Raw genomic sequence first — 14728 nt, 5'->3', positions numbered from 1 at the left:
CATATGAATGCCAAAGTTAGTGTGTACACACGATTGGCCTAGCCCACTGTAGCTCAAAACCTGAGAACTCTTTAAGGCTTAGTGTTCCAGGTATCTGGGGGCACCACTAAGAACAGCTGATCTAGATATTCCCCCCCTCCATCCGTGATTACAATGATGTAAGGAACTCCTGACAAGGAAACTCCCTTTACCAATACAGATCCACAGCAGTCTCACAATTCGTAGTCCTAAAGAGTTGTCTGGGGCATCGTGAAGTTTCCAGTTGCCCAAGGGCACACAGCTGGTATGTATCAGGTGTTCCTGGCTTTGAGGCTCTCTAACCACTATACCATACTCCCTCTACAATTCAACAAGCATTTATTAAGCACCTACTATGTGCCAGGCACTGTATTAAGCTCCACAAGTACAAATAAGAAAAAGAAAAACAGTCCCTTCCCTCATGGAGCTTACAATCTAACGGAGGAAGACAACGCACAAAAGGAAGCTGAAAAGTTGCATGTGGGGGGGGATCTAGATACCAGATTCTGGATCCAGATTCTAGAGTCTGTTCATGCAATTTAAGATGTCAGCCTTGTTCAACAGGAGGGAACCCAGTTGACTCACCCTGAGCTTGCAGTCTACTAAAATCTCTATGTCCTCTTCCCACCCACTGTCTTGTCTGCTCCATCCTGTGGGCAGCTAGGCGGTGCAGCGGATAGCGCACTGGGCCTAGAGTCAGAAAGACTCATCTTCCTGAGTTCAAATCTGGCCTCAGACACTTCCCAGCTGTGTGATCCTGGGCAAGTCACTTAACCCTCTTTCCCTCAGTTTCCTCATCTGTAAAATGAGCTGGAGAAGGAAATGGCAAACCATTCCAGTTTCTTTGCCTAGAAAACCCCAAAAGAGGGTCACGAAGAGTCAGACACAACTGGAAGCTCCATCCATCCCCTACTCGTGCATTAAAAAACAAAAAAACGCTACAGAATTTTAAATTTCTCTTTTTGCCCAGATGCAGTTTTTTTTGGGGGGGTCTCAATTAGCATTTTTCTCATTCCTCAAAACATTTCCATGCTTTAGCCATGCCATTCTTCTGCCCTGCTTTTATCTTTCTTAAAATCTGAGCTTCCTGGAGAGTTTCTGGGAAACCACATGTTTCCTTAGATGCCTCCTCTTTTTCTTCCTGATCAGGCTCCTTGGCAGCTATACTTCCACACTACAACTGAAGCATCTGTGTCATGAGAATTTTCATTCCTGGGGGTTGCCCACACATCAGTCAATAAACACTTGTTAAGCCCTACTATGTGCAAGACAGTCCCTGACCCTAAGGAGCTTACAGTCCCATGAGTCAGTGCTTTGGGGGGGAGGGGTAGTTGGGCAGATGAAGTGGGAGGGGGATACTCATTGTGCGTCCACCTTTCTGTGTTCCTTCACTTCTAGTCGTAGTTATATTTTTTGCCTAGGAGTGTCCCTTATATATTTAGTTGGGATCCACTGAATCTTCTCCCTTAACGCCACTCTTCCTTCAAAGTTTTGTTTTTCAGTCATGTTTCCCAATTCTTCTTAAACCTATTTGAGGCTTTCTTGGCAAAGACGCTGGAGTGGTTTGCCGCTGCCTTCTCCAGCTCATTTTACAGATGAGGAAACTGAGGCAGAGTTAAGTGACACACAGCTAGTGTCTGAGGCCAGATTTGGACTCAGAAAGAGCAGTCTTCCTGATTCCAGGCCTGGAGCTCTATCCATTGCACCACCTAGCTGCCCTTACCGATAAGGAACAAAGTCAATGCTTAATTCATTTCAAAAAAGGGCATCTTTTTTTAGGCTAAAAAAATGCATCTTGAATGAGTTCTCCTGAGATACCCTGCTTCTCACCTTGTTGAGGTCTCTTTGTCCTTTCAGTAGATGCCAAGATATGTGTCTTTTTTTTTTTCTCCCCGTTAGGTGAAGGTCCAAATAATAAAGACAGGGTGTTCCCTGTAATATAGGACAAATGCTCCCAGCAGGGGTTCTCCCGTCTAAAGACCTGGGCTTCAGGGAAGCCTCAGGAAGCCACGGGATCATGCCAGGAGACTGCTGTGAGAATTAGGAAGGTGAGGGCTGAAGCACCTTCTTAGTCCAGGAAAACTCTCGATTGGGTGAAATGACTTTGGTCCTTCCCATTCCTCAAAGTTCTAGCTGCTTCTAAAAGGTTCCTGCACATTTCAGACTCTAGGACTAGACCATTCTGGTCAGCAAATCCTCCATGGCTGCTGAAAACTAGAGCAGATTCACCCAGAAACACCCTGGTCCCAAACACAAAATAGAAGGATTTGGGGGCCTTCCCTGATTGGCCCAGGTGTTAGTCCCCATCACTGTGTATTTTTATTTTCTGTGAATCCTATACTTGTTTATCTGTGAACATTTTATATGATACAAGTGATAGGAACATGTGAACTCCTTAAGGGAAGCCCCAGTGCCTGAGCACATTTTGTTCAGTGGTGTCCCGACGACGTGACCCCGGACCATACCGTCCATGGGGTTTTCTTAGCAAAGATATTGGAGTGCTTTGCCATTTCCTCCTCCAGTGGATTAAGGTAAACAGAGGTTAGGTGACTTGCCCAAGATCACACAGTTACTGAGTATCTGAGGCTGGATCTGAATTCAGGTCTTCCTGAGTCCAGGCCCATACTGTAACCACTGAGCCTCCTAGCTGCCTCTGCCTGAGCACATAAGTGCTTAATAAATTGTTCCATACTTGATGGATTGAATAGGGAAGGCAGGAGGCCTCTCAGGGAACACACCCTTTGATCCGTCTATGTCCTTTAGAATGTGTTCTGTTAATGGTTCAACTTCTGACCTATGCTCTCCTGGCATGAGGTAATTAGCCCATACTGGGATCCTGGGGAATCCCTAAGGACAGAATGGAGGTGTAGTTATTATAATATCTTCTAGTCTCTACTCTCTATCCACTCAAATAATATTCTGCACACCTCTCCCAGGGCAATCTTCCTTAAGACACAAAGCCATAAAATCTGAGAACTTGGCAAGGTCATCTGGTCCAGTTTTCTACCGCAGCCATGCATCCCCTCTATAAGCATCCTTAACATAAGATCATACAGTCTCTGCTTAAACAATTCCAGTGCCTCACTGAGGCAGTCTATTGATGAAGAGTTCTCATTGTTCCCTGCATTAAACTGACACCCATTTCCTTGTAATTTCCATTCATCATTCTTAGACCTGCTATCTTCCTTGAGCAACATAAAACAACTCTCTTCCCTCTTCCACACTGAAGAATTTTAGGTACTTGAAGACAGTAATGATGTTTCTTTGTAGTCTACTCTTTTTTCTGGACTAGACACCCCCAGTTCTGTTCATCAGTCTTCATTTAATATGGTTCCCAGACCCTTTAACATCTTTGTCACTTGGCTATATTTTTGCTGTGGATTGCCAATGTCCTTCTTGAAAAATGCACTACTCGACTTATACCAGTTAGGTGGTACAGTGGTAGAGAACTGGGCCTGGAGTCAGGGAAATCTGAGGTCAAATCTCTGCCTCAGACACTTATTAGCTAGCTATTATAGTTTATTATTAGACTGGAAGTAATACTCCAGATGTGGCCTGCCCAGTACACAATAAAACTTTGGTCTCTTGATCTGGATGCTATAATACAAGTGGTTTTCCAAGTATAGTCTGGGGACCCTTAGGGTCTCCAAGACCCTTTCAGGTGGTCTATGAGACCAAAATTATTTTAATAATGATACTAAGATGTTTTTAATATCTAATATGATAAATATTGATAGATAGAACCTCTATAAACAAAAGGTCTTTGGGAGTCCTCAATAATCTTTAAGAATGTAAAGGGTTCTTAAGACCTAAAAGTTTGAGGACCATTATTATAATACAATCAGAGAATCTCAAAGCAGAAAGGCACCTTATTAAAAGTCATCTAATCTAATCTACCCTTCAACAAGAATCCCCTCTATCAATGTCCTTGATGAGTTACCACCTGGTCCTTGTTTGAATAACTTGAGTGAGGGGGACCCCACTGCCTCCTGAGTTATTAACCCATTCCATTTTGTTGTTGTTCAGTCATGTCTGACTTTTTGTGACCCTGTGCACTGTAGCACACCAATACTGTCCATGGGGTTTTCTTGGTAAAGATACTGGATGGAGTGCTTTGCCATTTCCTTCTTCATGGGATTAAGGCAAACAGAGGTTAAGTGACTTGCCCAAGGTCACACAGCGAATGTTTGAGACCAGATTTTGAGATCAGGTCTTCTTGACTCCAAGTCCAGTGCCCTATATACTGAGCTACCACCCAGCCGCCTCTATTCCATTTTTAGATAAATAATTATTAGGATGTTTTTCCTTACAGTGGGCCTAAATTAGAGACAGCAAGTTCACATAACAGACTGAGTTCAAACCCAGCCTCAGACACTAGCTATGTGACCCTGGGCAAGTCATTTAACCTCTGGCCGCCTCAGTTTCCTCATCTGTAAAATGGGGATCATAATAGCACCTACCTTCCAGGGTTGTTATAAAGACCAAATGCAATAACATGTAAAGAGCTTTGCAAACCTTAAAGTGCTATATAAATGTTTTTTCCTTCCTTCCTTCCTTCCTTCCTTTCTTTCTTTCTTCCTTCCTTCCTTTCTTTCTTGTCCTTCTCCTCCTCTTTCTCCCTCTTCTTCATCTTTCATCATCTTCTTCTTCTTCTTCTCCTTTTTCTTTTTCCTTCATAAATGCTTGTTGACTTGATTTTGGTAACTTATAAAATGAAGTCTTCTCTTTAAGAATCAGTTGAAGCACACCTTCTGTAGGAAACCATTTTCTCTGGCTGTCCCCCACACCCAGAATTCTCTCCATCTTCATCTTTGCCTCCTGGCCTTATTGGCTTCCTTCACGCCTCAGCTGAAATCCCACCGTCAATAAGGAGCCTTTTTAAATTCCCTGCACTGCGAGGGCCTTCTCCCTGAGATTACCTCCAGCCTCTACCCCGTCTAGATCTTATTCGTATGTAGTCATTTGTATGTTGTCTCCCCCATTAGACTGTAAGCTCCTTGAAGGCAGGGACTATATTGCGCCTTTCCTTATGTGCCCAGTGCTTACCATTATGCCTGGCACATAGGGGCCACTTAATAAATGCTTGCTGACTGCTGCCTGGAAATTCTTGGTGTTTCATGGAGGAGTCACCCCTCCCTGCCCTGTACTAGAAAAGGGAGCTAATGGATGGCCATTGGTTCTTTCCTCTAGCCTTCTGAGGACAGAGCAATCATGTGCCATTGTAAAAATTCCTGGTACTGCGGACCTAGAATGTCCTTCCTCTCTTTTTTGTGGAGCTCTCCTAGAATGCAGCTTCTCTGCTTCAGGGGTTGCTTATTTGAGCTTGAGGGTCTTCTGGGAAAAAAAAAAAAAAGAACAATTTGCTCCAATGGCCATGAGGGCAGCTGAAGCAGGCTCTGTGGAGCACTTAAAACTTGGTTAGACATCGCAGACACCAAGGTCTTCCACTTCATCTCGAGCCATCAATAGTGGTCTTGAGGGGCAGCTAGGTGGCCAAGTGGATAGAGCACTGGCCCTGAAGTCAGGAGGACCTGAGTTCAAATCCAACCTCAGACCAAACATTTGACACCAGCTATGTGACCCTGGGCAAGTCACTTAACCCCAATTGCCTAAAAAAAACAAACAAAAAAAATAGTGGTCTCGACTCTGTCCTGCCACTGGACTGTGATGACTCCGGAAGAGAGAGTGAGGCTGACAATTTTGTGCAACTTTGCTTCACTTAAATCCAATTTATGCATGAATCAAAAGACATCACCCATACCATTTTACCGTTTTTACCTATCTTAAAGTCTTGTGGCAACAGGCAAGTGACAAAGCAGCAGGTACAGACATACTGGAAGCTGTGGTTACAACCCTGTACACGGGCGGCCCAGGCTATAGGGTTGTCTTCTCACTGGAAGCAGCAGTGGGATTTGGCAGCCCTCTGGGTGTCGCAGCAGTTTTTTAAGGATCGCACTGCTCACTTCCTGGTGTGAGGAAGGGGCTAGAAAGAGTGCCCTAAAAATTGTCTGCTTACCTAACCCTGGCCTGATTACCATAGCAGGCAGGGATCCCACCCTATGGTCAAAATGCACAAAAAAAATGTACAAAAACTTCTGCAAAGATGATTCCACTCACCTTTGGTACATGGAATGGGCGCATACTTATATACAACACAAAATCCAGTAATCCTGAAAGACTTGTTGTGAGAGAACTCAGCAGGTACCGCATACAAATAGTAGCCCTGAGTGAAATGAGGCTGGCAAATGAAAGCCAGCTTACCGAAGTCAGAGCTGGATGCATGTTTTTCTGAGTGGCTTCAGTGAAGGGGAACACTGTGAAGCTGATGTAGGTTTTGTAATCAAAACTAATCTAGTCAACAAGCTTATATACCTGCCAAAAGGAGTGAATGACAGGCTCATGACAATGAGATTGCCACTTGCGGGAAAATGCCATGCCACCATCATCAGTGCCTATGCTCCCACCATGACTAACCCTGATGAGGTCAAAGAAAAAAATTATGGAGACCTGGAGACCCTTATCATCAATGTGCCAAAAGAGGACGAGCTCATAATTCTAGGTGACTTTAATGCTAGAGTAGGTTCAGACTACCAGATGTGGCAGGGAGTCCTTGGGAAGAATGAAGTTGGAAACAGCAACATCAGTGGTCACTTACTACTGAAGGCTTGTGCATCTCATCACTTTCTCATCACCAACACTGTCTTCTATTTACCTAAATGCAATAAAACTTTGTGCATGCACCCTCGCAGCAAACATTGGCATTTAATAGACTGTGTGATTGTAAGGAGAAGAGACAGACAGCACGTGAGAGTGATGAAGGCAATGTATAGCACAGTGATGGACTGATCATAGACATAACCTCTCTAAGCTAAATATTCTCATTCAACAAAAGCAGCAGCCCCAAGTCAAAATGACTACCAGAAGACCTAAGGTCAACAGATTAGAGCTCTTCTCTGAGCAGGAACAATTTGTTGTTAACTTGGAGGGAAAGTTTAGCCAACGCACAGTTGGCAACAGTGGAGCAGATAAAGAGTGGGCAGCTTTCAGGGATTTGGTGTATAGCACTGCATTTGCTCATCTGGGTCAGAACATTTGCAAACATGAAGACTGATTTGATGAAAATGATGGGGAAATTCAGAAGCTGCTAAATGAAAAATGAGAACTCCACAAGGTTTGCCAGCAGGATAGTTCATCCATCTATAAGAAGGCAGCATTTAATTCCATGAAAAGTAAAGTACAAGTGGAACAGCTAACCCCCAAAGCCCAAATCAGTGCCTGTAACAAAAACAAACGAAAAACTAAACCCCTCCCCATTCCCACTGCTCTGGATCTATGTGAAGGTTAGGTCTACAAAACTTATTTTGCTCCAAATGCAATGGGAAGGAAGTTGAGCGACGACAAAAGCTAAGTGAAGAAAGCCAGGTCATTTCCTCCGAACTTCTAGGCCCCCACTCTTGCTTTTATTATGTGGATTGGTTAACAACAAAGCCCTGAATTTTTGGCTCACACAAAACCTGGCAATCTCCCCCATATCTATCTTGGACAACTGCTGTGGTGGAGGATGATGGTACTGAAACCACAGTTACACCGGTAGGTGAAAGCTGCTGTTTTGACTTTAGGAAATTTTGCGGTGCTTTTAATAATCCCCAAACTCTCCTAAAAACAAAGGCTCAGGGCAGCTAGGTGACACAGTGGATAGAGCACTGGCCCTGGAATGAGGAGGACCTGAGTTCAAATGCAGCCTCAGACACTTACTAGCTAGCTATGTGACCCTGAGCAAGTCACTTAACCCCAATTGCCTAAAAAAGAAAAAAAAAAGACTCATCTTTTTAACATCAGTATTCTTCCAGTGATTTTCAAAGGGCTGCAAGTCAGGGGATAGCACCATTGATGAAAAGTTAAAGGTCGCCGGAGAGCCAATGGGGAAGTGCACCTTGGGCATGGTTAGGCTACTACAGGTTAACTCAATGAATTTCACAGGAGTAGCAATGTAAAAGCTATCAATTGTCAGAGAGATAGGACTGGAAAATGAGGCACATAAGTCATTTAATGAGAATGAAGAATAACTAGTAAAACAGCTCCACTGATATGCACACAGTATCAGCAGATACAAAGGAGAAGTATCCGGCAGCTAGAGACTGTCCCGTGGAGGGCACAAGAGTCATGCAGGACAAAAAGGCATGGGTGCATTTGAAGTGTTGGAAGGAGTATTCATATAGATGAGGTCACAAGTCAATATCAAAGTATTGACAACCTGGAAAAGGTCTAGTAGAAGATGGCCAGGATGGCGAGGGGCCTGGGGACCATATCATATAAGGATTGGTTGGAGGAAGTGGGGATGTTTATCCTAGAGGGTGACTTGATAAATGATAAAAAGTAGAGTGAGCTACCTCAGGACCCGATGAGGTTGCCATCACTGGAAAGTCTTTGAGGGAAGGTTGGATGATCAGTTGTTGGGATTATGGAGGAGGAAATTCCTGCTCTGGTAGTGGTGGGTCATAGGACCCACAGCTGGAAGGAACCCAGGAGATCAATTAGTGAAACCCTCTTATTTTACAGTTGAGAAAGAAAGGAACCTTTCAATTTTGAAATTCTTTGATTTCTATAATATGTTCTCCTTTGCACAGAAAGATGCTATTCAATCAACAATCAGGAATGCACCTTGAATTTTTGTTGTTGTTATTCTAGTAGTGAGGATGAGTTTCTTCTAATCCAGTCATATTCTTCCGGTTCCCCCTTGTCACTAAGGCATGCACCTGAGCTTGAATCAGAGCAATCATCTGTGACCAAGGGAGGAAATGGTAATTAATTCTTACCCTTAGAAGACAGCTTATTCATCTGAGGGCAGGGATTGTTTTTTGCCTCTTTTTGTATTCCCGGTGCTTAGTACAATGCCTGGGCACATAATAGGAGCTTAATAAACATTTATTGATTGACTGATTAAGGGAGAGGCCTGGGAAAGGACAGGGAGAAGAACAGAACCAAACACCCTAAAAATTTCAACACAGAGAAGACAACTAAAAATATGGTTTGTATGGTGAGGGATGATTTAATTCTTTTATCCTTTACAGTAAACTCCATGTTGACCCAGCAAGGTTAGGAAATGAAATGTTTTGGCTAATCAAAAGTTCTGGGCAAAAGAGTCGCCATGTTTGCCAGTTTATAAAGTCAAAATGAAATATATTTAATACTAAAACTATCCTTAACATAAAATGATCTTTGATCAATTGAAGGAACTGGGGGTGTTTGGCCTGGAGAAGGGGAGTCATGAGAGCCGTGTTTAAGGATATGAAAGACCGTCATGTCTAAATCTATGATTCTATGATTAGATTTGCTCTGTTTGATCCCAGAATAAGGGGCAGAGAGGCAGATTTCTGGTGATGTGTGTAAGGAGATACTTCCTTATCATTACAGTGGAATGGTTTGCTCGTGAGGTAGTGGGTTCCCCATCATCACTGGTCATCAAGCAAGAGACTGGATAACCTCTTCCTTAGGATGCTGTAGAAGGGATTAATGGTCAAGGGTTTGAATTAGAATACAGGATCTCTGATGTCCTTGCTAAACCTGAGATTCTGTGATTGTAATTTTGTGATTGATTATTTGGAAGGCACCTCAAGATCTTGCATGCCTTAGGATTATCATCATGGTACTGCTCATATAGAAATGACAGATAATCCATGTAGATTTTGGCTGATAGGATGTCCAATAAAACTGTTTTTACTAAATGTGAAATTCAGGCCTGCCACAAACCACATTCTAAACTCTTTCATTGGCTTGAAGAGGCAAAGGTTGAGACTTGACTCTATCTCCCTAATAATAGGAGCTAGTATTTATATAGCACTAGGTGTCGCAGTGAATGGAGCTCCAGGTGTGGAGTCAGGAAGACTCATCTTCCTGAGTTCAAATCCAGCCTCAGACATTTACTAGTCGTGCAACCTTTGGCAAGTGACTTAACCCTGTTTCCCTCAATTCCCTCATCTATAAAATGAGCTGGGGAAAGAAAGAAAATCCCAAATGGGGTCATGAAGAGTCAGACGTGACTGAAAACAACTAAACAACAATTTGTATGGCATTGTAAAGCTGGCAAAGCATTGCAGAGATGTTATCTCATCTTCACAATAGTCTTGAAAGGTAGTTACTATTATTGCCCCCATTTTACAGGTGGGGAAACTGAGGCTAAGAGAGCTTAGGTAACTTGCCCAGGGCCATGAGCCAGTTTTTCATTATCCCCATTTTACAGATGGGGAAACTGAGGCTGGGAATGGTTAAATGACTCGTCTAAAATCACACAACTAGTGTCTAAGGTAAAAAACTGAACTCAAGTCTTCCTGACTCCATTGTACCAACTAACTGCCCATTAATCCCCGTTCTTCAGCTCCGATCTCCCCTTCTACTTCAGTTCCTTTATCTCCTCCGGCCGCGGTGATCACAGAATCTCAGACCCAGAGGGCCTCAGAGGTCAGCTAGTCTCGTCCACACCTGAAAAAAAAATCCCTGTCTACAAACCTGTTGGCCAAGAGTTTGCATTTGGCTATGGCGGTACTAAGGAGTAAGTGGAGTTTAGTGAGCAGGGGAGTGGTTTGATTAGATCCAGGCTTTAGGAAAATCACTTGAGCAGCTGTGGGGAGGATGGAGGGAGAGGGTGGAAACTTGAGAAAAGTAGACCAGTTTGGAGACCATTGCAGCAGTCTGGACAAGAGGTGACACAGGCCTGAACCGGGTCTGGGAGTAATGGCAGAGGGCGTTTGAATGGAAAGAAACAAGTAGAGAGAAGGGACAGAGATGAGAGCTGCCAGGAAGAAGCAAGGGGACTTACAACTGATTGGATAAAGCGGAAAAGCAGGCTGGAGCCAGATTGGCCAACAGAGGGGCTGGTATTAGCTCTTAGAGGTAAAGGGATACCGCTGCACCTCTTTTGGTTCGCCTTCTGTTGTCTGACCACTCCTTCTCAATCCCCTTTTCTGGATTATTGTGCCTATCTAGCTCCATAACTGGATACCCCAGTGGTCTGTCCTGGACCCTCTTCTCCTCTTTCTCTATCCTCTCTTGACCACCTCATCAACTCCCATGAGTTTAACTCCCAGATCTCTACATCTTTCCTTAGCTCCTCTCCTGAGCACCAGTCTTGCAACGCCAACTATCTATTGAACGTTTCGAGTCCCATAGATATCTCAAACTCAACATGCCCCAAAGAGAACTCCCCATCTTCCAAGTTTCCCTGTCTCTCTGAAGTAAAGCCTGTCTCCCAGGTCTGCTTCTCATGTCTCTAGTCAGATTTTGTCCTTTCTACCTTCATACCTCTCACACTGCTCCTTTCTCTTTACTCATACAACTACCACCTTAGTTCAGGACCTCATTGCCTCTAGCCTGGGCTATTGTTAATAGCTTCTGAATTGGCTTCCAATGTTCATCTCTAATCCAACCTCCACACAGTTACCAAAGTGATTTTCTTAAGCCACAGGACTAACTCATCCCACTATTCAATAAACTCCAAAGGTTCCCTATTACTTCTCTGGTCAACTATAAAATAATCCTTTCTCTGGAATTTAAAGTGCTTCAAAACCTGGCCCAAACTTACTTTTCTAAACTCATTCTGTATGGGGGAAGGGAGCACTCCTTCACAATCTTCATTCTAAACTGACGTAGTAGATAGAGGATAACCTTTGCTATTAGTAAGACCTAAGTTCAAATGTTGCCTCTGATGCTTACTAGCTGTATGACCCTGGGCAAGTAATTTAACCTGGCTCAGCTTTGGTTTCTTCATCTGTAAACCGGGAATAATAATAACCCTACCTCACTGGGTTATTATGAAGCTCAAACAAGATAACATATGTAAAGCATTTTTGCAAACCGTAAGTGCTATTTAAATGCTTATTATCAGGGGCAGCTAAGTGGCGTAGTGGATAGTGCACCGGCCCTATAGTCAGGAGGAACTGAGTTCAAATGTGACCTCAGACCAAACACTTGATGCTAGCTGTGTGGCCCTGGGCAAGTCACTTAACCCCAATTGCCTAAAAAATAATGCTTATTATCATTGTTATTATCCTTTGCATCTTTGTACAAACCTGGAAGGCAGCCCTTCCTCATCTCTGCCTGACAGAATCCCAAATGTCTTTCAAACTTAGTTCAGCAGCCACTTTTTATTGGAAGCCTAATCCCATCTTCCTGGCTGGGATTGCCTTTCCTTACTTCTCTGAAATTACATTGGACATGTTTTGTTGACTTTTCTGCATTTAAGTTTTTTCTCCCTAATAGAATATAAGCTCCTTGAGCAGGGATTGTTTTTGTCATTGTTTCTCAAGCTCTTTGCAGAGTGCCCAACAAGTAACTGGTGTTTAATAAAACGGACGTCAGGGGCCATCTTCCTCTGGATGCTCTAATCAATGTTCTTTCTGAAATGGTCTGACTTGGGCAGAGTTAAGGCAGGACAGTCACTTCCCTTATTTTGGATACCTCCAGCCTCTGCCGGGTCCTGGCGTTAGAAAGATAGTTGTGGTGTAGACATTGCTCTCAAGAAGCTTACAAATGAATATGGGAGAAAAGTGAACAGGCAACTCTGATACCATGGGGAGGGAGGTCAGTGCAAAGGACAAGTCCAGATGAAGTCCGAGGAAGAAGAAGTCACTTTTACTAGGCTGGGGGAGCTGGTCAGGGAAGGCTTTATGGAGGAGGAGGCACCTTAGTAGAGCCTGGATGGGGTAGAGAGGAGAGGAGAGTCCATTCCAGGCACAGGGGATGGTATGAGCAAAAACACTTCGGAAAAGAAAAGAAAGAGAAGAGGTATTGAAAGTAGTTCACTTTGGGGCAGCGAGGTGATGCAGCAGATAGAGCACGGGCCCTGGAGTCAGGAGGACCTGAGTTCAAATCCAGTCTCAGACCAGATACTTGACACTTACTAACTGTGTGACCCAGGGCAACTCACTTAACCCCACTGCCTCGCAAAAACAAACAAACAAAAAGATAGTCCAGTTTGATTAGAATAAAGGATCTGTGAAGGGGAGTAGGATGAGACAAGGCTGGAAAAGTCAGAGTTGTACTCTGGAGAACCTTGAATGTCAGGATCAGTTTGGGTTTCATTCATTTAGTAATGGGAAATCACTGAAGGGTTTTGAGTAGAGAGGTGAGAATCTCGGCCATAGCACTTATGTAAGTGGCAGAGAGATAGGTGGGGTGGACAGAGGAGAGGCAGGAGGCCCAGTCATCTAGGCAGTTATGACAAGTACTCAGAGATTCGTGGGATGAAATCCAGGGTCCCATCAGCTTGCTTGACTTTTTTTTCTGCCTCCTTTTAGAAAGCTGTGTCTTCTCTCCTTGCTGCTTGTTGGTTTTTGGGGCTGTGTGACCTCTCACTGGAACCCTGTGGGCGACATCTGCACTGCCAAGCCCCGGGATATTCCAGTGAATCCCATGTGCATTTACCGCCACCCAGAGAAGAAACCTTCAGAAGACGAGGGCTTGGAACCGAAAAAGGTCCCGGAGTTGACCAACCCACGAGTGTGGGAACTGTCCGAGGCCAATTCCCATTTTGCCACAGAGTTCTACAAGCAGCTGGCGGATTCCAAGGACAACAATGACAACATCTTCATGTCCCCTCTCAGTATCTCCACGGCTTTTGCCATGACCAAGCTGGGTGCCTGTAACAACACGCTCAAGCAACTTATGGAGGTAACCAAAGAGTCATCTTTTGTCCAAGATCCACCTGGGTTTAAGGCTTCAGCCAGGAGCCTGTGACCACCTATGAGTCTTTCCTTAATGGACTTGAACAATTTAAGTAGTCTAGGGAAGCCATCTACTTGGAGGAACAAAGCGGTAGATCTTTTCTTTTGTAATGTGAATGATCACCCCCTAGTTTATCATTTTGTAAACCAGTGTTTCTTAAAGTGGGGGTATTCCTCTGCTGCTCTCTTCTCCTGTCCTTCTCAGGCTCAGAGGGCTAGCCATGGATGAGGTTTGGATTGTGGAGTTCAGGAAAGTCAAGAGATCCCCCAAGGTAGGGTCACCTAGGCTCAGAGGCCCAGGTCTTGTCCTTGTATTTATCGCCCTATGCAAGATATTGTTCTTGGTGTTGTGGGTACAAAGACAAAATTTTATAAAACCCCACAACATTGATTTCAAAGAGTTTTCATTCTGTTGGGTGGATACGACAGGTGAACAGATATGTGTATTTGAGGAAGAGGAAGCAAACTTTCACAATATGAGGGTCAAGAAGAAAGGCTTCCCCACAGGGCACAGGTTCTTAACCTGGGGTCTGTGAACTTTTTTTTTTTTTTGGTAATATTTTGATAACTGCGTTTCAGTATAATTGGTTTCCTTTGTAACCCTGTGTATTTCATTTTATATATTTAAAACCTTTATTCTGAGCAGGGGTCCACAGACTTCACCAGACTGCCAAAGGGACCCAATGATACAAACAAGGTTAAGAACCCTTGCCTTAGGTGATGACCTATGAAGAAAGCTAGGGATCTGAATCAAATTGAATCCAACAAAGATTTGTAAGTGCCTACCTGGCAGACAGTGCCTTGCTAGGCACTGAGTGGAAATACCTCTTATACTCTGCAAAAAGAGGAACCACCTCCTCTTTTTCCTCTATTCATTCCTCTATTCATTAATTCAATTATTTATTTACATTTTTAAAAATTTGGGTCCCAAATTCTCTTCCTCCCTACGGCTCATCCCTCACCCATTGAGAAGGCAAGCAATATATCAATTA

At 43.8% G+C, this 14728-nt stretch overlaps 1 protein-coding gene across 1 annotated transcript in view; it reads left to right on the top strand.

Annotated features, from left to right (window-relative positions):
* SERPINC1 (serpin family C member 1) overlaps positions 1–14728 on the top strand; it is a 54149-nt gene that overhangs the window by 22033 nt on the left and 17388 nt on the right. Inside the window, exon 4 of the mRNA XM_027868365.1 lies at positions 13311–13683. Within this exon, the coding sequence (XP_027724166.1) occupies positions 13311–13683 (373 nt within the window). The remainder of the gene's footprint in view (positions 1–13310; positions 13684–14728) is intronic.

Source organism: Vombatus ursinus, unplaced genomic scaffold, assembly GCF_900497805.2.
Source record: "Vombatus ursinus unplaced genomic scaffold, bare-nosed wombat genome assembly UNPS02014789.1, whole genome shotgun sequence".
NCBI lineage: Eukaryota > Metazoa > Chordata > Mammalia > Diprotodontia > Vombatidae > Vombatus > Vombatus ursinus.
This window is presented reverse-complemented; position numbering and strand designations above follow the sequence as displayed.